We start from the raw sequence: 23476 nt of genomic DNA on the forward strand, positions 1-23476 counted from the left end.
GCAGTTCTGATCACAGTGATAAAAGGGCATCTAATTTCTTGACACAAACCTCCTTCCTTTCACTTTAGCACAGAAGTAGGAGTTGGTGGGGAGGGAAGAAAGTGTAGAGAACAGACATCCAATATAAAAACAGCCCAAAAGAAAATGCAAAAATGTTTGTTGTAACACCACATCAAAAAGGAAGAAGAAAAAACTAAATTCCTGAGTTAGTGGTTGAATAACGTCCAAAATCCATGATGGCAGATTCTTCTCATCAGAAAGAGATATTACAAAATCAAAATCAATAGAATGCAACAAATTGGATATGGGCAGTGAGAGGAGAGTGAGCTGTTGAAGATGACATCTAGGTTGTAAATTGGGAAGACTAAGAGAATGAAGGTACCTTCATTAGCAATAGGAAATTGGCAAGAGGAAAAGGTTTAGTTGTAAAGTAATGACAATCAAGCTACACCCAGCGAAAGAACTCTGGGAGATGACTATGAACCACTACATAGAACTCCCAATCCCTCTATTTTTGTCCACCTGCATTTTTGCTTTCCTTCACAGGCTAATTGTACACTATTCAAAGTCTGATTCTTTTTGTACAGCAAAATAACTGTTTGGACATGTATGCATATATTGTATTTAATTTATACTTTAACATATTTAACATGTATTGGTCAACCTGCCATCTGGGGGAGGGGCTGGGGGGAAGGAGGGGAAAAATTGGAACAAAAGGTTTTTCAATTGTCAATGATGTAAAATTACCCATGCATATAACTTGTAAATAAAAAGCTATAATAATAATAAAAAAAAGAAAAAAGAAAAAAATAAGCAATGACAATCACATCCATTACCTAGTGCCCTGCCCACAAATTTCATTCACACTGATTTATCCAAAACCCAAGATATCTGGTCACAAAGACAGGGCAGAAGGTATGTTGGGATGACCTGATTCTAGAGCAATATCCTTCCTCTTTGCAGAGCTCGAAGTACTCAAAAGTGTAACCTCTGGTTCAGCTACATTTAGAGAGAAAGCAAAGAAAAAAATTATTTATCCATTCACAAGTTGATGATGAAGAAACTGTAGTTATTGTTACAGGGCATTTGTTCATTCTTCTCCTCCCTTCTCAATGCCCCCTCCTACTTTCTATTCAGCTGGCTGAAACTATGAGAGGTTTGTGCTTAGACATCTTATACCATGAAATTTCAAGGCAGGAATTACAGTTTGTATCTTATTTTTTTATTACCAAAAGGAAAGAGAAAAGCTTTCAATCTCTTCACAGTGTTAGGGCCAGACATATCTCAGCTGAACTTTGAAGATTTAATCCACAGAGTTGGAGGACTCTGCTGAGTCCTTCTATGCTAGCATTGGAGAAAGTCATAGCCCTGATATGTCACCTAACTACTTAATGTACAAGGCACCTATACTATATTTCAGCTATTTATTTCCTCTACATAAAAGACACCTTTGAAAGGCAACACTGGTCAGCTCACATTGACAGAAACTTAAAGCATGAATAAATAACACCTAACTTTTCTATTCTCCTTGAAAATTGATATTCAAAGTGTGAATCATTTTGTGATTGCTGGTCATCCCATTTATCAGCAACATAACTCTGCATTTTCTGAACTATTCCTTCACAAGATCCATATCTTTTGGCAAATCCAAGGTGTATTTGGACTCATTCTTCTCTCTGTGATCAAGTTCTCTGAAAAGGATGCAGCTTCAGAAAATTCAGAAAGGGCATCTAGATGTGCAATGGATAAAGTGCTGGGCCTAGAGTCAGGAAGACATTTTTCTAAGTTCAACTCAGGAGTCAGACACTAACTAGCTGTGATCCTGGGCAAATCAGTTAATCCAGTGTGCCTCAGTTTCCTCACTTGTAAAATGAGCTGGAGAAGGAAATAGCAAACACTTTATTATCTTTATCAAGAAAATCTCAAAAGAAGTAATGAAGAGTTGTATATGACTGAAGAACAACTGAATGAAAAATATGAGAAAATGGAGGAAAGATGATTCTGCCTAAGTTTATGTTAACTTTTGTATGTGATTGGGCTCAAGATGGCAGAATCAGTGATGTCTGGAAGGTAGATTTTTGACTTGATAGAAGTATACATTTCTGATTGCTTAGAGCTATCCCAAAGTGGCATTGGAAACTTTGGAACATAATTGCTTTCCTTTCCATATAAATTTTCAAACAGATTGGCTCATTTAATGACGTGTCACTAATGTTACAGAGATGATTCTTGAGCAAATATTAGTTGGACTAGAGGAGCTTTGAGGGCTTTTCGCTACATAATGCTTTGTTATTTAATTAGTCCTGGTCCTTTCCCAGAGAACTTTGAGGACTTTCCTGGCTTTTCTGCTCATATCCAAGAAGCACAGAAAAAATGTGCTACATGATATGCTTCTCTATACACTAGAATAGACAAACTCAGGACAAGCATGTGGTGCAGAGCAGATCATAAAAGGGAATCCTAAAGGCTTGTGTTGTTATTGTTGTTCAGTTGTGTCCAACCATTCAGAAGTCCATGGGGTTTTCTTTTCTTTTAATTAAATTTCTTACTTTTAAAAATATTTTATTTTTAAATTACACGTAAAAACAATTGTTAACATTTACTTTTTAAAAATATTGAGTTTAAAATTTTCTCTTTCTCTCCCTCATCTCTCACTGAGAATATATGTTACAAAACATTTCTATATTGGTCATGTTCCAAAAGAAAACAGACAAAACCCCCAAGATAAATAAAATACACAAACACACACACACACACACACATGCTTGCTTTGATCTACATTAAAAATTCATCATTCTTTTCTTTAGAAGTGGATAGTATTTTTCATCATAAATCCTTCAGAATAGTCTTAGATCATCATATCACTGGGAATGCTCAGTCATTCACATTTGATCATCATATAATATTGCTCTTAGTATACAGTGTTCTCCTCATTTTGTTTAAAATGTTTAATTAAATTGTTTAATTGTTTAATTCAATTGTATAAGTTCATGCTAAGTCTTTCCAGGTTTTTCTGAAAGTATCCTGATTGCAATTTTGTATAGCACAGTTTTGTGCCATCACAATCATACATCACTACTTGTTCAGCCATTCTCATAGGATTGCTTTGGCAAAAAATTCAGTAGTAGTTTGTCCTTCTCCAATATGTCTCCATTTTATAAATGAATATTAAGTGATTGTCCAGAGCCTTATAGCTAGTAAGTGTTTGAGGTCAGATTTGAACTTATATTTGACTCAGTCTAAGGTCAGATTTGAACTTAACACTTGTTAGTCTTAAAAAAGTAAAATTAAATAAGATAAATTTAAAAATAGAAAAATAAACCATAGAAATTCTTGGCTGAGAGGTTAATAACTATGAGACAAAAAGAAACATTTGACCAATAGACCACCAATCCTCAGTGACATGTGAGACCAGAATTCAGAAGATCCCTGGGGAAAAGTACAAGGATTCACTAAAAGGCATCAATGATGCAGCAACAAGGAGGTATGGATTGCTTCTCTACAACTCTTTTCTATCTACATGATATCCTTAATTATATAATCCTCAAAATGCCCCTGCTCACACATATTCCTTGGGTATATGTATTTTAACATGTGTTTCTTTCCTGTGTCCACTCTTCTCAGGAATAATGTATATACATATATATGTAATATACATATATATATATTTAGTGAAGTAAACAGCAGGTAACTGAGGAAAAGGTTTGTTGATACTTTTATAACTCTTTTATAATCAGAGAAGGGACAGGAGGTGAAAATGGAATGTGAGGAAGACACTCAGGTTGTGCAAATGTTTCGGTATCATCAAACCTCAGACAATGGGGAGAAAGCTCTTGTATTTGTTCTTTACTCTGTGGGAAAGGATAATATAGAGGATGGTGACTGTTCTAAAGAATTTAAAGCCAAGAGACCAGAAACCAACATTTTTATTCTCAGCAAACCATCTGCAGAACCCAGGAACTCTGGAAAGTAATTCTGCAGTTTTGACCACAGTGAAGAAAGGACATCTAATTTCTTTACACAAAACCCCTTTCTTTAACCTAGCACAGGAAATAGGAGTTGGTAGGAAGGGAAGGGAAGAAAGTAAGGAGAACTGGTATCCAATATAAAAGTAGCCCAAAAAAGGAAACAAAAGTGTTTGTTATAACCCCATATCAAAAAGGAAGAGGAATAAACTAAATGTCTGAGTTCGTGGTTGAATAAAGTCCACAAACCATGATGGTAGGTCTTTCTCATCAGTTAGCTCTTCACATGTATGGTTTGATGCACTGTACCTAGAGACTTGGGTAGAATTCCTCTTTCATTCTTTTATATTTTAGAGATGTCTTTGTAGCCACCACAGAATTAGTTCCTGTGATTGAATTGAGTCCCTGAGATTTGGAGGTGTCATTTGTGATGGTGAATTAAGGTGCTTGGAAGCATTAAAATAGGGAGTTTTGGATTTTGATGACCCAGAAACAGAAGGTTCATGAAGTAGAGGAAAATAATATGGTATAGAGGTGGAACAGTAGACTTATGGATAGTCTTTTATATCAGGTTTCAGATTTTATATTTTAAAAATTAAAAAACCCCACAAACTGTTAAAAGTTTTTGTGAAGAGGTATCTTGTGACAAAGATAAGACAATTTGGGAAAGAATTAAATGTGAAATAATTTCTCAGATTAGGAGCATGAAGCTTGTAATGGGCTGAAACTTGAGTTGATGCACTGAGGTCCAAGCACTTAAGGCTAATTACCAATTGGACAATACTCTATTAATATATGCTTGTAGAAAGAATGGCCCTGCCCACTACTCTGTGTAGGTTTTGCTCTGTTGGCATATAGAGAGATTGAGGCAAGATTTATAGGGTGGAGAGGACAAGAGAGGTGGCTTGGAGGGGGAAAGCCAGAGTCACTCCTGGCCGATTCCTGTCGCAATACCTTGCACTTCATATCACCATTCCATTCATGTCCACAAAGAATAAAAATCAAGGACTTTCACTTATCTTGTCTCCAGCTGATTTTAAAGTATCCAGGGTGCTAACACAGTCATCACAGAACCTCCTAAGAAATGTTAACTGAGAACATTATGGAAACTATCTGGACCTTAGAATTTTGCCATGGAATAAAAGTATAGACAGGACACCAAAGTGAAGAATCATTGAGCATCAAGCTATGTTATGGGGGTCCAGAGTCCAGATAACATTAAACTATATTATCATATATTAATATATTATATAACATATACTAATTATATATATAACATATACAATATACTAATTATATAATATAACATACTAATATAATACAATATTATTGTAATATGAGTATTTTATAATAATAAGTATATGATATATTGATATATCATTTAATTATATATTATAGTATATAAATATATGTAAAATGATATATTATTTAAGATAAATAATAATAACTGAAGGTGGATATGGAAGCAGGGAGTGAAAAGCCAACTATTTGCTATACCACTACCACAAAAAATAAAAAAAAAATTATTCTTTGTGAGAGCCAATGAAGACAATAGTTCCATAAATGGAAATGGTGCAGCCAAGCAAGGAAGTCCCAGAGTTTTTGTTCTATATCACTGGGCCAACACTGAGAGACAGGAAGGCAGGAACCCAATCTATTCTGCTGGACCTGAACCCATCATGGTCAACAGACTCTTTTGCTGGGTCTCCATTTTTGTTCTTGGATCAGGTGAGTGCTAGAGAGTGAAGGAAAATCCTCCTTCTGAGAATAGGAGATTCAGAATTTTCCCTTTCACTGAAGGATGAAGTAAAAGTCTCCCAGCTTCTGTGTCCCAATTTCTGTCTCTTTTCCCACTCCCACAGCTCCCATTGAAGCAGGAATCACCCAGACACCCAGATACCTGGTCATAAAGATGAAGCAGAAGGTGACACTGAGATGTGAACAAAATTTGGGCCATGATTCCATGTATTGGTACCAACAGGAGCCACAGAAAGGACCCAAGATAATGTTTTCTTATGATTATGAAGAGGTGAATGTAAATGAGACTGTTTCTCCGCGATTCAAGCCTACAAAAGTCAATAATCACTTGACCCTCAGCATCCACCCTGTGGAAGCAGAAGACTCAGCCACCTACCTCTGTAGTAGCAGTAGAGACACAGCCTTGCAGAGTCATCTCCAAGCTGTGCAGAAACCTCCTGTTCCTGGCATAGGAAGAAAGAAGGGAGAAAAGTCACCACACCAGAGACCTGGCTCACATTAGGGAGGTTCTGGAGGGAGGAGGAGGAACTCTCCTAACCTTATCATAAGAGAGTTTTGAAAGGAGCTCTCATTCCTCATATTAGTCTAATGCACAATTCTCTGTTTAATTAGAAAATGCCAGTCTGCACTGGCAGGAGATCCTCACTAGAAGTAGGATGGTACTACTACCATCCTACTCTGCTGAAATCAGATGGACAGTTTAAAACAAAAGCAGATTTCATTCCTTCATGTCACATTACTTGTTGGGCTTCTTTTCTTCTTAAATGATGTTGTAACGAGGAGAAAGGACTCTATTTGTAGATGTTAGGGAGTAGTTTTCTATCTCCTGTCAGGCTGTCAATTTATTATCTGTTAACTGATCAATCCCTTTTGTGATATTGTAGGTGAATTATCAGTTCAATATGAGAGAGACTTCCTAACCTCCATGTAAAATACCTTGTTGACTTAATATTTCTGGGCTTCCTTGGTGCCTGTAGAGGTAAAGAGTGTCTTGGTGAAATGATGGGCAAGGTCCAAGGAGTAACTTCTCTCAGGAGCATGATGGGCCTCCCTTTCTTCATGCAATGACCTGGAAACTAATCAACAAAAAGCTTTGATAGTATCCTTAGGTCCATTCCTTCCCTGTCTTTTATGATTGCCTTTTGGTGGGCATACGCACTTTCCTTGGGGAACAGATGTTGCTTTAGTGTCCTTCTATTGTACCCATCTTGATCCCAAGTTTGTGTTATTTTATTTAAAGTACCCAGATGTCCCTTGTGAATTAATTGGGACAAATAATAGACATCTTGGTTTGCACCACTTTCCTAACAGATGCTTATGTGAAAACCAGTTAAGGCTCAACTAAGAACTGCCTTAGATATGAGGTGTACAAATCTCTGTGGGTGTTTGGGACGTTCAGGGAGGACCAGCATCTGTGGTGAACATCCACACTCTGGCAACACTCTCTCAGCAGGTGGGCTAAATCAGGCTCTGTGTTATCAACAGGTCTCAAACCCTATCAGTGAGTTAGGGGTCCGTCTACCCCAAACATGTGAGAACTTCTCCAGATGGAATAGTCAAATGAGAACAACTTGTTTAAATACACATGAAGGTGGCTGAAGTAGGCTCTGAAAGCTTAGAGTTTGAGGAGATCCCAAAGAGCCTGACGTCGTCCACTGAATCCTGGTTCATTGGTAGTCATTCTGATGATTTTATGCAAATGTGCCAGTCATTCTGACTTCTGTCTTGATATTGGACCTTTATAACTCTGTGAAGGGATGGTGAGACTGATGCCTTTGTACAACTCTGATTTACAAGGAGAAAATTGTGCATGATTTCCCAATGTTTTCCCAAAAAGAAAAAACAATAATATATCTCAACAATTTTATAAGTTTTGAAGAGAAAGGTTATTTTTTAAAAGACACAAAAATGTAAACTCTAAAACCAGACTCAAATGCCAACAAATATTCAGAGAAGCTATGATACCAATTACCAAGAATCCAAATTAAAAAGTCCCCTTTGGAAATTAAAAATTCAAAAGAAGTCAAAGATATCCATTAGGGAAAACAAAATTTTAAAAATATGCTTTTTTCAATTATGACAGGTTTTGGGTATGTTTCTGAATTAATTGGAGCAAATTGTTAAAACAGGTGGGGCCCAAAATTTAAAGCACGGATGTCAATTAAATGGACAGGAGAGCTTAACTGAAACTCCAAAGAGAAATGGTGCCATGCCTTTCATAATTCCAACTGTCCTTCCCATCCTCAAAATTCAAATATGAAGAGAACAAATATACAAGAATAGTTTAAAATGGAGAAGAAAATATTTAGAAATGTTTATGTTTTAGCTGATTGCTTTTTTTATTGGGGAAAAATACCTGAAAACAAAATCCTTAAATGATATTAGGGGCTTAATTTTTTTGTAGATATTTGAAATTTGGTTCTTGGAAAAAAAATAATTTTAATATTTTTAATTATTTAATTTTTAATGTAAAGTTTAAATATTTTTAAAGTTAAAATTTTTTTTCATTGTTTGAGGAAGCAGTTGGTTTTTTTGTTGAGGTTAACTTTAGTGGTTTTTTAAATTTTTTGGCCGGTAAGAGGGTTACTATTATTTTAATTTTTAAATTAAGGTAAATAGAGTGGGGAAATTGCCCTTTGAATGGTTAGGAAATGTTTGAAAGGAGGAAATTATGGGGATGAATTTTTCTTAAATTTTAATTCCTGGTTTTTCAAATTTAGGGGAATTTTTGTTTGTTTTGTTGAGACTTTTGTGGATGTTAATTGGGTTTTAAAATTATTTTAATGCCTTTTGTGAATTTGTAGGTGGGAATTCAGTTAAATATGAGTAGATTTTCCTAATTTCCATGTTTAAAGATTTTATTTTTTTTTTGTTTTTATAATGGGGAATTTGAGGGGGTTGAAGTGGATTTTTAAAAGGTTATAGAGAGAATATTCGGATTGGTGGTTTTGATATTTTGGCCCATGTTTTTCCATTGGTTATTTTAGTTACTTAAAACCTACCAGGAAAGTACTTTTATTTGCAGGATATAAAATTATTCTCAGTTTTAATTTTTCCTTTTAAAATACCTTTAAAAAAATATTTATAAATAAATAAATAAAATTAAGGATGAAAAATAGAACTTCCCTTTGGAATGTTATATTAAATAAATAAAATTATTATAGAATATCCAGGTTACCTTTCTGATTTATTTTGAATAACCCCAAAGTTCCCTTTATATTTTTGGGAGAAAGCTATGTTTTAAATTTACCTTGCTGTATTTATTGTCTTAGAAGAAATGTTTAGAGAATTTAGAAAGAAAAGGAAAAATGAAATTATGAATTATGAGTGTTAACCTTTTTTAAGTGATGTTTAGGCCTTAAATGGAAGAAACCCAGTGGATAATTTTGTTTATTTTGGCCAATGGAAGGATAAATTTTAATGGTGGAATTTGCTAAATGGAGGGGAGAATTGAAAAGTGATTTTTTTTTCAAAGAGTTTTTTTTTAAAAGAATTGACTTATTCCATTGGTTCAGTTTAGGGATATTTTGGACCCAATATGACTTATATTTAGAGGAAATTTTAAGATTTCCTTAAAGGAGACTTTGGATGAATTGTTTTATTTTTTTAGAGAATTTTTGGCCTTTTCCTGGCCTTTTTCTTGTTCAGATGGAAGCCCAGAAAATGTGTGTTTATTATGCTTCCTTACATTAGAATAGACAAACCCCATTTAAATGTGGGTAGAGAGATTATGTTAATTTTAAAGTTTTCTGTTATTTTTATTGTTGTTCAGTTTATGTTAACCTTAATGACAAGTCCATGGAATTTTTTTAAAGTTTTATTAAAATTTTTTAAATTAATAAAAGAATTTTAAAAATTAATTTTATTGATTGCCAATTTTTTCTTACCTTTTTTAGGAAGGTGTATAATATTAGTTGTAATTATATTAAAACTTTTATTGGTTATGTTTTCCAAGAGAAAAATGGATAAAAAAATTTAAGATAAAAAATAAAAAAAACAAAAAATATTTTGATTTAATTTTAAGTTCCATTGTTTTTCTTGCAATATAAATTTTTTCTGGTAGTTTTGGTTAGAAATTATTTTTTTTTTTTGAAAATTATTTTTTTTTTTTTTTTAATTAAAATTTTTTTTAAGAATTATGTATTTAAACATTTTCCTTTACTTTGTTCTGATTTTTTTTCCTTTCCCTTCCAATTTTCTTTGGGATGACAAGTAGTTCCTTAATATTAGGTTATGTGGTTAATAATTGTGTGGTGCAGTTTTTTTCATTAGGGGAGAATTGGATTAAGTAAAAAACCCGGGAAGAAAAAATGAAAAAGTTTAATTTCTTTTGTGTTTTTTTTTGGGTGTGTTGTTTTTAATCCTTGAAATTAAGTTAATTGTTTTGTTAAGAAACCATTTATTAATAATCTCATAAGTATTTGTTAATAAATATTTTGGTTTTGTTTATTTTGTGATTGTTTGGTGGCCGTAAGATTTTGGTTTATTTTATTTTTAAGAAAATAATTTATAAATTTTATATTTTAACAATTTAAAATTTCCAATTGAAGGGTATTTTTTGTTTTTTAATTACAAAATAAAAATTTGGCAATGGGTTTTTCCTTTTTAGTATTTTTTTAGGTTTAGTAAAGGGGTGGGGTTGGTTGTTTATAATTTTGGGATTTTAGATTGGAAAGGTTGGTGGTTTGGCAAATTTCCCCAAAATGATCAGTGTTTTTCCGTTTTCCTAATATTTTATTATTTTTTGTTATTTTAGCCAACCTGGAAGGTGTGTAGGTTTGAGTTGTTTTAATTTGTATTTCTTGATTAAAGGATTTGGAACATTTCTTGAGGGTTAGTTTACTTACTTGAAAATTGTTTTAATTCCTTTGGACCTTTTATTAATTGGAGAATGGTTTTGGATTTTTATAAATTAGAGTTAATTTTTTTTTTTGAAATGAGGTTTTTATTAAAATTTTAATTGTGAAGATGTTTTTCCCAAAGTTTGTTGTTTTTAACTTGTTTGTATTAGTTTTTGTTTGTAAAAGGTTTTTAATTTGATTAATTAAATTTTTATTTTGTTACAATAATTTTTGTTTTTTTGGTCAAAATTTTTCCCCATTAAAATTTGAGAAATAAATTATTCCTTATGTTTCAATTTAATTTGTTTTTTGGGCCCTGGACCCTTTTGGATTTTATTTGGTAATTGGTGTTTGGTTGGGGTTTCCATGTTTAATTTCGGCTAACCAATTTATTGGTAGAAGGGGTTAAATTGAATTTCTTTTGTTAGGACTTTGGGTTTTAAATATTAGATTAAAGGATTTTTCTTTTGGAATTCAAATTTTTGACAATTAATTTTTTTTGCTTAAAAAGGGGTGGATTTGGATTTTTATATAATTTTAGATTGGTAAAGAAGCAATTTTTTTGATTTTTTTTCTTAATTTTTGATTTTTGGATTTTTTTATTTCCAGAATTTTTGTTGTTTTTTTTTATTAAAATATTTTTGGAAGTTTGATTTATAGATTTAAATAAATAGATTAGTTTAGGGAGTATTGTTTTTTATTATATTTTACCGGTTATTCCAAATATTTAAAGTTTTCCATTTTTAAGTTTGACTTTTTTTGTGTGGAAAGTTTTTTGTAATTTTTGTTTATAATTTCTGACTTTCCTTTGGTAGATAGATTTAAATATTTTTAAGTATTGAAAAGTTATTTGGAATGGAATTTCTTTTGTATTTTTGCTGGATTTTGTTGGTGATGTATAAAATGGAGGATTAGGGATTTATTTTTTATTTTCCTATTTATAAAGTTATGTTTTTAAAGTTTTAGTGGAATTTTCTGGGTTTTAATATATTTCATTCATTTAAAGAGTGATAGTTTGGTTTTCATTGCCATTCTTAATTTTTTAATCTTTTCCAGCTTTCTTTTGTTGGGTTGATGTTTTAATATAATATTGGAAAATAATGGTGATATTTTTGGTTTACTCCGGATCTTATTGGGAAAGGTTCCAGTTTTTCCCATTGCATAATGATGCTTATTGACAGTTTTAAATATATGCCCTTGACTATTTGGGGAAAAGTTTATTTATTCCTTATACTTGGTTTTAAGAATGGATGGGATTTTATCAATGCTTTTTCTGCATCTATTGAGATGCTCATATGGTTTTTGTTAGTTTGGTTACTGATATAGTCGATTATGCTAATAGTTTTCCTAATATTGAACCAGCCCTACATTCCTGGTATAAATCCTACTTGGTCATAGTGTATTATCCGGGTGATGATTTTCTGTAATCTTTTTGCTAATATTTTATTTAAGATTTTAGCATCAATATTCATTAGGGAGATTGGTCTATAATTTACTTTCTCTGTTTTTAGCCTACCTGGTTTAGGTATCAGTACCAGAACATTGCCATTCTTAGTTGATCATCATACAGTATTCTTGTATAAGTGTATAATGTTATCCTGGTTCTATTTACTTCATTTATACCAGTTCATGTAAGTCTTTCCAGGTTTTCCTTGGAGCACCCTGCTTCCAAATTCTCATAGCACAATATTGTGTCATTACAATCATAAATCATTCATTTTCCCATTCATTTATGTTTGTTATAAAAAAATATAAATTTTGCATTTTTCTATTATGACTTTTGTTAGATAGTTATTTTTCACTGAACCAACCTTATCAGTGTCCCCTTTTTAGTCAGTCTGGAGTGCCCTGTTTCTGAGGATTGTCAATATATTTTTGATGTTAGGGTCTTTTGCGGGGAGGCTATTAGGGTTAAGTGACTTAGAACACAGAACTTCTAAGTATCCGAATCTGGATTTGAATTAAGTCCACCTAGGGCTTGCAATACCTCTGTGTCACCTATTGGTTCTCATCATATTATTATTGTACCCTCAGATTAATTGGATTTGAAGGAAAGGGTTAAAAATCAATCATAGAGATAAGGGAAATTTGGGAGTACCAAGTTGGGAGGAAGGAAGAAGAAACACTTTTTATGAACTATTTTTGCTGTTGGTTTCCCTTCTTTTTTATTCTTCACCTTTCACCAATAAAGAAGAAATAAACCATGTACCATGTATGAAGTTTGCCTTAGAGAAATTTTTTATAATATTCTTGGGGAAACCTAACTTGACCTCCCAAATTGGGATCTTTGGAAAGTCCTTCACCATTACCAAATTGATTCTTTGTACAAATGGAATTTTGAGTTCATGATTCTGTTCTGCCCACTATGTTGGCCAAGGCCCACCAGCAGCCATTTATGGGATGCTTTGTGATCTAATGAAGACAATGTTTTTAAATGGAGATGGGGTGGTTAAACTTGTTGCCCCGATTTTATACCCATCACTGGGCCAACACTGAGAGATGGGAAGGCAGGGACCCAACCTCTTTTGGGGCCCTGAGCCCATCATGGCCAACAGACCTTTTTCTGGGTCTCCATTTTTCTCCTGGGAGCAGGTGAGTTTCTGATAGAAGAAACCCTTTCAGTCTGGGGGATAGGGAATTTAGAGCTTTTCCTTTCCTGGGAGTAAGGAAGAAAAAGTCCCTCAGCTTTCTGTGTCTTCATCTCTGTCTCCCAGCCCCACTGAAACAAGGAATCACCAGGACACTGGAGATACCTGGTCAAAAGGTGAAGAGGAGGGACACTGAGATGCCGCAAAACTTGGGGCATGATTTCATGTACTGGTACCAAAAGGGCCACAGAAAGGACCAGGAAATGTTTTATTATGTTCAAAGACTTGAATTTAATAGACTGTTCCTTCCGGATTCAAACCTGCCCTAGGGAACGGCCTTGGACCTCAAAATCTAATTTGTGGAAGCAGAATTAACCTTTGTAGTAGCAGAGACAACCTTCCTTGCAAGCCATTCCTGTTGTGCAGAAAACCTCCCCCTGGTAGGAAGAAAGGAGGGAGGGAAGTCACCATACCAGACAGTTGTCTCACAAAGGGAAGTTCTGGAGGGAAGAGGGACTCTGATAACCAAGAGAGTTTTGAGAGGAGCTCTCATTTCTCATATTGCTCTAATACACAGTTCTCTGTTTTATTAGAAAATGCCAGTCTGCATTGGCAGGAGATCTTCACTAGAAGCCCCCTACTTTGCTGAAGTGAGAGGGATAGTTCAAAATAAATCCAAATTTCATTCATTCACATTAAATTTCTCCTTGTGCTTTTTTTCTTAAATTATATCAAAAAAAGAAGTGAGGATCTCTATTTGGAAATGTTAACGAGTGGTTTTCTACCTCCTGTGGGTTGTCACTTCACTATCTGCTCATTGACTACTCCTTTTTGTTATATCAGAAGGACCTCAACTTGATGTAATTTCCAACCTCTATATAAAAACAAAGACTTTATCATTCAAGTTTCCTTTGAAAGTCTAGTCATAAAGAATATCAAAATGGATGGATCCAAGTAGCCTCTCTAGGATGATCAGTCTCCTTTTTCTTGAATTACTTAAAGTTAAAACTAGAAAGTTTTAAAAACTTTCATAGTATCCTTGGGGAACCCTTCTATGACTTCCCTTGCCTTTTACTGGCCATAGACACCATCTATCTTGGGGGTACAGATGTTCCCAGTGTCCTTTGAGGCCCATTGATCCTGGTTTGGCTCCATTTATTACCCAGCTGCCAATCAGAAATTAAAATTGGGACCAATAATGAGCATCTTTCTTTTGAATAATTTCCCATCAGATCTTTATTGAAGCCCCTTTAAGGTTCAAAGAGAACGTTTTTAGATACGATGTACACCTCTATGGGGGGTTATTGGGGTGTTCAGGGAGGACTAGCACCTTTGTTAACACCTATACCCTGGCAAAACTCTCTTGGAGATAGGGATCAGGGTTTAAAAAGGTTTAAAGTTGTCAGTGAGTTGGGGATGTTCTGCTAATGGGAAAATCTTCCTTAGATAGAGGGGAAAGGAGAAAAATTTGGTTTTGACATGGGAGGTTTAATAAGCTCTGTGAAACTTTAGAGTTTGAAAAACCTTTGGTCAAGGTCATCCACTGCCTGTTTCATTGGTGGCTTCCTGATGAACATTCTGAAAATAATTGTTGAGTAGTTTTTAATTTTATTTTAATTTTCTTTAAATGTTAGAGAGGTTTGGTTCCTAATTCTTTAGTTCACCCTAAAATAAAAGGGTTAAGTGACTCATCTGGAACCTTATAGCTAGTAAGGGTTAAATAAATTTGAACTCATGGAGATGACTCTTCCCAGTTTCGGGTCCAGTGCTCTATTCATTACACCACCTAGCTGCCACATTCAGTTGTTTCAATTATGTTCGACTCTTTGTAAACCTATTTTATTTTTTGGAAAGAAATTGGGTGGTTTGCCATTTTTCTCCAGCCTATTTTACATTGGGAAATTGAAGTAAACAGGAAGAAGGACTTCGGTCACATAGCTGGTTATCTTGGGAGACCAACATTGAATTCAGATTCTTCCCTGATTAACCGTATTCAATCCACTGACATCTCTCTCCCATAAAGACCAGAGTACTTATTTGGTTAGGAAAAACCATATTCAACTATTTATTTTTCCATGTAGGGACACATTTAAAAGACAATACTATAAATACACAAAAAATTAAAGTATGAAAAATAATTTTTAACCCCTCCTGGAAATTGATATTAAATATGTAAATAATCAATGGACTAAAGCCGACCAAATCACCTTCCCCTTGGCTCTTTTTTCTTGAGCAACTCCCCCACCCTATCTTTGTTGTTCGCTTATGTCTTTAGATCATTTCTTTTATTTATAGCTAGTTTTTCTGAGAATGGAAATATTTGGGGAAATAAAAAATTAACTGGATACTTTTGGGCCCAGAGGGCAGAACTGTGGTAATGTCTGCTTTACTTTTTCTGTTCATACCCCAACCCCCAGAAAAATGTGTAATGGATGCTTCATATACTAGATGAGTGCAAAACCCTTAAAAAGAATATGGTTTAAGCAAATTTTGGAAGGGATTCCTAATAGGTTGTTTATTTGAAATTTGTGACCTAACTTAATGGTGGAATTTTGTTTTTGTTCCATTTTTTTGTTTGTTTTTTATTAAATTTTCCATTTTAAAATATTTATTTTTTTAAATATTAAGAGGATCTTTTATCCTTTAGTATAATTTAATTACCTTTCCCAAAATATTGAGAAGGAAACAATTTGATATGGTTTATGAAGGTGCAGTCAAAGGCATATTTCCGTGTTAATTATGTTGAGGAAAAACAAAAACAAAAAAGAAAAAAAAAGAAATTTTTTAAAAAAGTATGCTTTGATCTTTCAGTCAAGAATAAATTTGTTTTCTCTTAGGTGGATACCATTTTTCATCATGAGTCTTTTAATTAATTTTCCATTCAAAGTTGTTCATCATACAACATTGCTGATCCAAAATATTCTCCTTTTTCCTCACTTACTTTAAATCACTTCAAAGTATTTCAGGGTTTTGTTCTGAGAGGAAAAATGTCATCATGTTGTGAATTTGTTTTGCCACCACCTAAAACTTTGAGGGAGAGGAGTGAGTTTGCACAGCCAACCTCACTTAGTATATCCTTGTAATTTTAAATACAAGAATATATTTCATATATTACTTTGATTTTGGGGTGGGGTTTTCCCCAACCAAACCTTTCAACATATTATTTTAATTTTGGTGTGGGACCCCATCAAAGAAAGGGGTTGGCCAGAATCCCAGAAAGAAACATTTCCATCACAAACCAAAAATATAGGAATTTTAGTTAAAAGTTAGGGAGAATGGAAATGGGTACCTTCACATGTATCATTTTATCTTAAATTCCTCATCTTTTGCCATTAACTTTAAACCTTACCAAATACAATTAAACCTGTATCTACACACCAAAATAAAAGTTTATTTTAGGGGAAATATGACATTTTTTAGGGTACCTACCCTGACCCTTAAGTAGTTGTGTGATTTCTTAAGTCCCTTCACCATTTCATCACAGAATCATCCTTTGTAAATAGGAGTTTGAACTTAATGATTCTAAAGACTCTTCCCCAAATATATGTGTTCCCTGAAAAGGATAAAAAAGGAGAAGTATTTGATGAATTTAAAAGTTTTTCCTTATTTGTTAATAAATAAAAAGAACTAGAAAGGGTTTGAAAATGTATAAAAGAACCCAAAATTTTCTATAACCAAATTTTAATGCAATTGAAGTTCATGTGGTGAGCATAAAAGCATAAAGCATAAAAGTTAATAGATAACTATCTGCTCTTCAACACACACACACACACACACACACACACACACACCACACAGAGTTTCCTTTTGTAGGAGCCAGTGAAGACCTATAAACAGGGAAGGTATAACCAATATAGGTAGATAGCTGAAAGGATCCATATCAGAATGGAGAAGGTGATGCTCTAGGTACTTAATTTAGAATAAATATCTGTCCTCTGTTCTTTTTTTTTTTTCTTTTGTTGAGGTAAATAAGTTAAGTGGGCCCAGGGTCACAGAAGGAAATGTTAAGTGTCTGAGGCCAGATTTAAACTCAGATCCTCCTTCAGGGTTGAGGCTCTTTCCGATATAACAACTAGTCCCACTCCTCTGTTCTTAAAGTATATAGTACAAGAGTGTTTGTTAATTTATTACTTCAAAGAAGAAACTAAAGATAATGAAAACTTAATGAAAAGGCTTTCTTATGACTGTTGTTAGGGAATTTGGCTATGATGCTTCCCCCACAGATTGTGCAAATCCTTCTTAACAAAGCATCTCTGAGTCTTTTGGGAGTGTTAAGGGATAGACAGATTTTACTCAACTTAGACAGTGATGCAACTGAGCTCCACCCCCAGATTATACCTTTTGTGTTTATGAGAGTGAAAAATCAGTTGAGAGAAACGTCCAATTGTTTGCCCAAATACATCATGGGTCTCCCTCTTCTCTACTGTGTGGTCATTTTTTTTTCTGGGAACAGGTGAGTTCTGGGCAGAGATGGGAAATCCATTGGCAGGATGGTCACACTCCTTTGTAGCTATGAAGTCAACTTCTTAAGCCAAGATTCCACCTTCCTTTTTTCTGGCTCTTTTCTTTCCAGAATCTGTGCATGCTAAAATCACTCAGATCCCAAGACATCTTATCACAGAGAAGGGACAGAAGGTGAAAATGAGATGTGAGCACAACACTCAGGATACTCAAATGTTTTGGTATCAACAAAAGCCAGAGAGTAAGGAGAAAGGACTTGTGCTCATTCTCTACTCTCTGGGAAAGAATAACGCAGAGAATGGGGATGATCCTCAAGGATTTAAAGCCCAGAGACCAGAAATCAACATTTTTATTCTCAGCAAACCATCTGCAGAACCCAGGAACTCTGGAAATTGTATTTCTGAGTTCTCTGTTCACAGTGATGAAAGGCCATCTAATTTCTGATACAAACCTCCTTCCTTTTCACCCTAGCACAGGAAGTAGGAGTTTGGGGAGGGAAGAAAGGTAGAGAAATAGACATCCAATATAAAAACAGCCCAAAAGAAAATGCAAAAATGTTTGTTGTAAAACCCAATCGAAAAAGGAAGAAGAAAAAACTAAATTCCTTGGAGTTACTGGTTGAAAAATCCAAAAATCCATGTTGGCATATTCTTTCCCATCGAAAGCGATATTACGAAAAAGCAAAATCAATGAATGCAACAAAATGGATAATGGGAAGTGAGAGGAGAGGAGCTGTTAAATGACATCTAGGCTTAAATTGGGAAGACTAAGAGGATGGGGGTAATTTTCATTAGAAAAGGAAATTGAGAAGAAAAAGTTTGTGTAAAGTAAATTACAATTGATCCCATTCCAGTGCCCTGCCCACAGATTTAAAACTGATTTATCCAAACCCAAGATATCTTACAAAAAAGGCTTGAAGGTATGTTGAGGTGACCTGATTCCAGAGCAATATCCTTCCTCTTTGCAGAGCTAGAAGTACCCAAAAGTATAGCCTCTGGTTCAGCTAGATTTAGAGAGGAGAGCTAAGAAAAAATTATTTATCCATTCACAAGTTGATAATGAAGAAATGGGATTATTATTGTAGGGAATTTGTTCATTCTTCTCCTCCCTTCTCAACTCCACCTCCTACTTTCTACTCAGCTGGCTGAAACTATGAGAGTTTTAGGCTTAGACAGGATGTAACATCCTGTACCAGAAAAATTCAAGGCAAGAATTATAATTTATAGATTTTTTGTTACTAAAAGGAAAGAGAAAAGAAAGGTTTTCAGTCTCTTCATAGTGTTAGGACCCAACATATCTTAGCTGAACTTTGAAGATTCAACCCACAGAGTTGGAGGACTCCGCTGAATCCTTCTATGGTAGCATTGAAGAAAATCATAGTTCTGGTATGTTACCTAAATACTCAATGTACAATGCATCTAAGCTATACTTCAGCTATTTATTTCCTCTACATAAAAGACACCTTTGAAAGGCAATAATGGTCAGCTCATATTGACAGACTTAAAGCATGAATAAATAACCCCTAACTCTTCTATTCTCCTTGAAAATTGATATTTAATACTTCAAAGTGTGAATCATTTTGTGATTGTTGATCATCCCATTCATCAGCACCATAATTTTCTTTATTTTCTGAATTATTCCTTCACATGATCTATATCTTTTGGCAATTCCAAATTGTATCTTGCATTCATTCTTCTCTCTTTGGTCAACTTCTTGAAAAGGATGCAGCTTCAGAAAATTCAGAAAGGGCATCTAGGTGTTCCATGGATAGAGTGTTGGGCTTAGAGTCAGCAAGACTTATCACTCTTAAGTTCAAATCAAGTCTCAGATACACTAAGTGTGATCCTGGGCAAGTCAGTTAATCCAGTGTGCCTCAGTTTCCCCACCTGTAAAATGAACTGGAGAAGGAAATAGCAAGCTACTCCAATATCTTTGTCAGGAAAATCCTAAAGGAAGTAATGAAAAGTTGGACATGACTGAAAAATGACTGAAAAAAGCAGAAAGTGGAGAAAATATGATCCTGCCTAGGATTATGTTAACTTTTATGTGTAATTCCTTGTGCTTAGCTGGTAGAATCAGTGATGTTGTCTGGAAGGTAGAGTTTTGACTAGATAGAAGTATGAATATCTGAATCTTAGAGCTATCCCAAAGTGACTTTGGAAACTTTGGAACATAATTGGTTTCCTTTCCATATAAGTTTTCAAACAGACTGGCTCATTCAATAATGTGTCATAAATGTAATAGAGATGATTCTTGACCAAATATTAGTTGGATTAGAGGAGCTTTGAGGGCTTTTCACTACATAATGCTCTGTTATTTAATTAGTCCTGGTCCTTTCCCAGAGAACTTTGAGGCTTTTCCTGACTTTTCTGCTCATATCCAAGAAGCACAGAAAAAGTGTACATGATATGCTTCTCTATACATTAAACAGATAAAACCAATATGTGGTAGAAAAGGTCATAAAGGGAATCCTAAAAGCTTGTGTTGTTATTGTTGTTCAGTTTTGTCCAACCATTCACAAGTCCGTGGGGTTTTCTTTTCTTTTAATTAAATTTCTTAGTTTAAAAAATATTTTATTTTTAAATTACATGTAAAATAATTTTTAGCATTTATTTTTTTTAAATATTGAGTTTAAAATTTTCTCTTTCTCTCCTCAATTTCTGAAATATGTGTTACAAAACATTTTTTATTATTGGGTTTGTTCTAAAGAAACAAAAACCCCCAGGATAAAAAGAATACACACACTCTAGCTTGCTTGCTTTGATCTACATTAAAAACTCATTATTCCTTTCTCTAGACGTGGATAGTATTTTTCATCATAAATCCTTCAAAATAGTCTTAGATGATCATATCACTGGGAATAGCTCAGTCATTCACATTTGATCGTATACATAATGCTCTTAGTATACAATGTTCTCATTTTGTTTAAAAATGTTTAATTCAATTGTTTAATTGTTTAATTCAATTGTATAAGTTCATGTTAAGTCTTTCCAGGTTTTTCTGAGAGTACCCTGATTGCAATTTCGTATAGCACAATTTTGTGACATCCCAATCATACATCACTACTTTTTCAGCCATTCTCTAGGATTGTTTTGACAAAAAATACAGGAGTAGTTTGTCCTTCTCCAACGTGTCTCCATTTTATAAATGAAGAACCAAGAACTGAAGTAAATAAAAATTAAGCGATTGTCCAGAGTCTCATAGCTACTAAGTGTTTGAGGTCAGATTTGAACTAATAATTGACTCATCTAGTCAAATTTAACTTATATAACTATTAATTTTAAAAGTAAATATAATATCTAGAAGTAAGAAGAGGTAACTCTGAGGAAAAGGTTTATTGATACTTTTATAACTCTGTTTTCATTAAATGTCTTTATCCTAAACTAATTCTCTATTATTGTACTAGGATTTAATACAGATAGGAGGGGTCGATCTATTCTTTCTCTTTTTTATATGCTTATTTAGTTTATCAGTAATTAAGCATAATACCAACCTCTTGTTCCAATTTTTCACCTCTTACTCCCCACCCCTCCCTAGATGGCAGGATGACCAGTAGATGTTAAATATATTAAAATATAACTTAGATACACAATAAGTATACATGACAAAACATTGTTTTGCTGTACAAAAAGAATCAGACTCTGAATTATTGTACAATTAGCTTGTGAAGGAAATCAAAAATGCATGTGTGCATAAATATAGGGATTAGGGAATTTAATGTAATGGTTTTTAGTCATCTCATAGTTATTTTTCTGGGCATAGCTTAGCTCAGTTCATTACTGCTCCATTAGAAATGATTTGGTTGATCTCGTTGCTGAGGATGGCCTGATCCATCAGAACTGGTCATCATCTAGTATTGTTGTTGAAGTATATAATGATCTCCTGGTCCTGCTCATTTCACTCAGCATCAGTTCGTGTAAGTCTCTCCAGGCCTTTTTGAAATCATCCTGTTGGTCATTTCTTACAGAACAGTAATATTCCATAATTTTCATATACCACAATTTATTCAGCCATTCTCCAACTGATGGACATCCATTCAGTTTCCAGTTTCTAGCCACTACAAAAAGGGCTGCCACAAACATTCGTGCACATACAGGTCCCTTTCCCTTCTTTATAATCTCTTTGGGATATAATCCCAGTAGTAACACTGCTGGATCAAAGGGTATGCACAGTTTGATAACTTTTTGAGCATAGTTCCAAACTACTCTCCAAAATGGTTGGACCTGTTCACAACTCCACCAACAATGCATCAATGTCCCAGTTTTCCCGCATCCCTCCAACAATCATCATTATTTTTTCCTGTCATCTTAGCCAATCTGACAGGTGTGTAGTGGTATCTTAGAGTTGTCTTAATTTGCATTTCTCTGATTAATAATGACTTGGAGCATCTTTTCATATGACTAGAAATAGTGTCAATTTCTTCATCTGAGAATTGTCTGTTCATATCCTTTGACCATTTTCAATTGGAGAATGGCTTGATTTTTATAAATTAGAGTTAATTCTCTATATATTTTGGAAATGAGGCCTTTATCAGAACCTTTGACTGTAAAAATATTTTCCCAGTTTATTGCTTCCCTTCTAATCTTGTCTGCATTAGTTTTGTTTTGTACAAAAACTTTTCAGTTTGGTATAATCGAAATTTTCTATTTTGTGATCAGTAATGATCTCTAGTTCTGCTTTGGTCATAAAGACCTTCCCTTCCACAGGTCTGAGAGGTAAACTATCCTATGTTCCTCTAATTTATTAATAATTTCATTCTTTATGCCTAGGTCATGAACCCATTTTGACCTTATCTTGGTGTACGGGTTAAGTATGGATCAATGCCTAGTTTCTGCCATATTAGTTTCCAATTTTCCCAGCAATTTTTATCAAACAGTAAGTTCTTATCCCAAAAGCTGGGATCTTTGGGTTTGTCAAAGACTAGGTTGCTATATTTGTTGACTGTTTTGTCCCTTGAACCTAATCTATTCCACTGATCAACTAATCTATTCCTTAGCCAATACCAAATAGTTTTGGTAACTGCTGCTCTATAATATAATTTTAGATCTGGTACAGCTAAGCCACCATCATTTGATTTTTTTTTCATTAATTCCCTTTGAAATTTTGACCTTTTGTTTTCCATATGAACTTTGTTGTTATTTTTTCTAGGTCATTAAAATAGTTTTTTGGGAGTCAGATTGGTATAGCGCTAAATAAATAGATTAGTTTAGGTAATATTGTCATCTTTATTATATTTGCTCTCCCTATCCAAGAGCATTTAATATTTTTCCAATTGGTTAGATCAGACTTAATTTGTGTGAAAAGTGGTCTGTAATTTTGCTCATAAAGTTTCTGATTTTCCCTTGGCAGATAGATTCCTAAATATTTTATATTATCAGTAGTTACTTTAAATGGAATTTCTCTTTGTAACTCTGACTGTTGGATTTTGTTAGTGATATATAAGAATGCTGACGACTTATGTGGGTTTATTTTATAACCAGCAACTTTGCTAAAGTTGTGGATTATTTCTAATAACTTTTTAGCAGAATCTCTGGGGTTCTCTAAGTATACCATCGTGTCATCGGATGCTCTATTCTTTCTCAATGGGTATAAATATATTGAGCACCATGAATCTAGAGTAGATAGCGGATAGGGAACCACATCAGAGTGGGGAAGGGTGGTGTTCTAGGCACTAAATCAGAAAGGATCATAGGAGAAGGGTGTTTGTTAATTTATTACTTGGAAGCAGAAACTAAGGATAATGAAAACTTAATGAAAAGGCTTTCTTATGATTGTTCTTAGGGAATTTGGCTATGCTGCTTCCCCCACAGAATGTGCAAATGCTTCTTAACAAAACATCTCTGAGTCTTTTGGGAGTGCTAAG

At 33.9% G+C, this 23476-nt stretch overlaps 1 gene segment (V, D, J or C); it reads left to right on the forward strand.

Annotated features, from left to right (window-relative positions):
* The first annotated feature begins 5597 nt into the window (after positions 1–5597).
* On the forward strand, positions 5598–6225 carry LOC100935556. The segment is given in 2 exon segments: positions 5598–5693; positions 5828–6225. Coding segments are annotated over 2 exon segments (447 nt in total).
* Positions 6226–23476: the final 17251 nt, after the last annotated feature.

Source organism: Sarcophilus harrisii, chromosome 5 (assembly GCF_902635505.1).
Source record: "Sarcophilus harrisii chromosome 5, mSarHar1.11, whole genome shotgun sequence".
NCBI classification, from domain to species: Eukaryota; Metazoa; Chordata; class Mammalia; order Dasyuromorphia; family Dasyuridae; genus Sarcophilus; species Sarcophilus harrisii.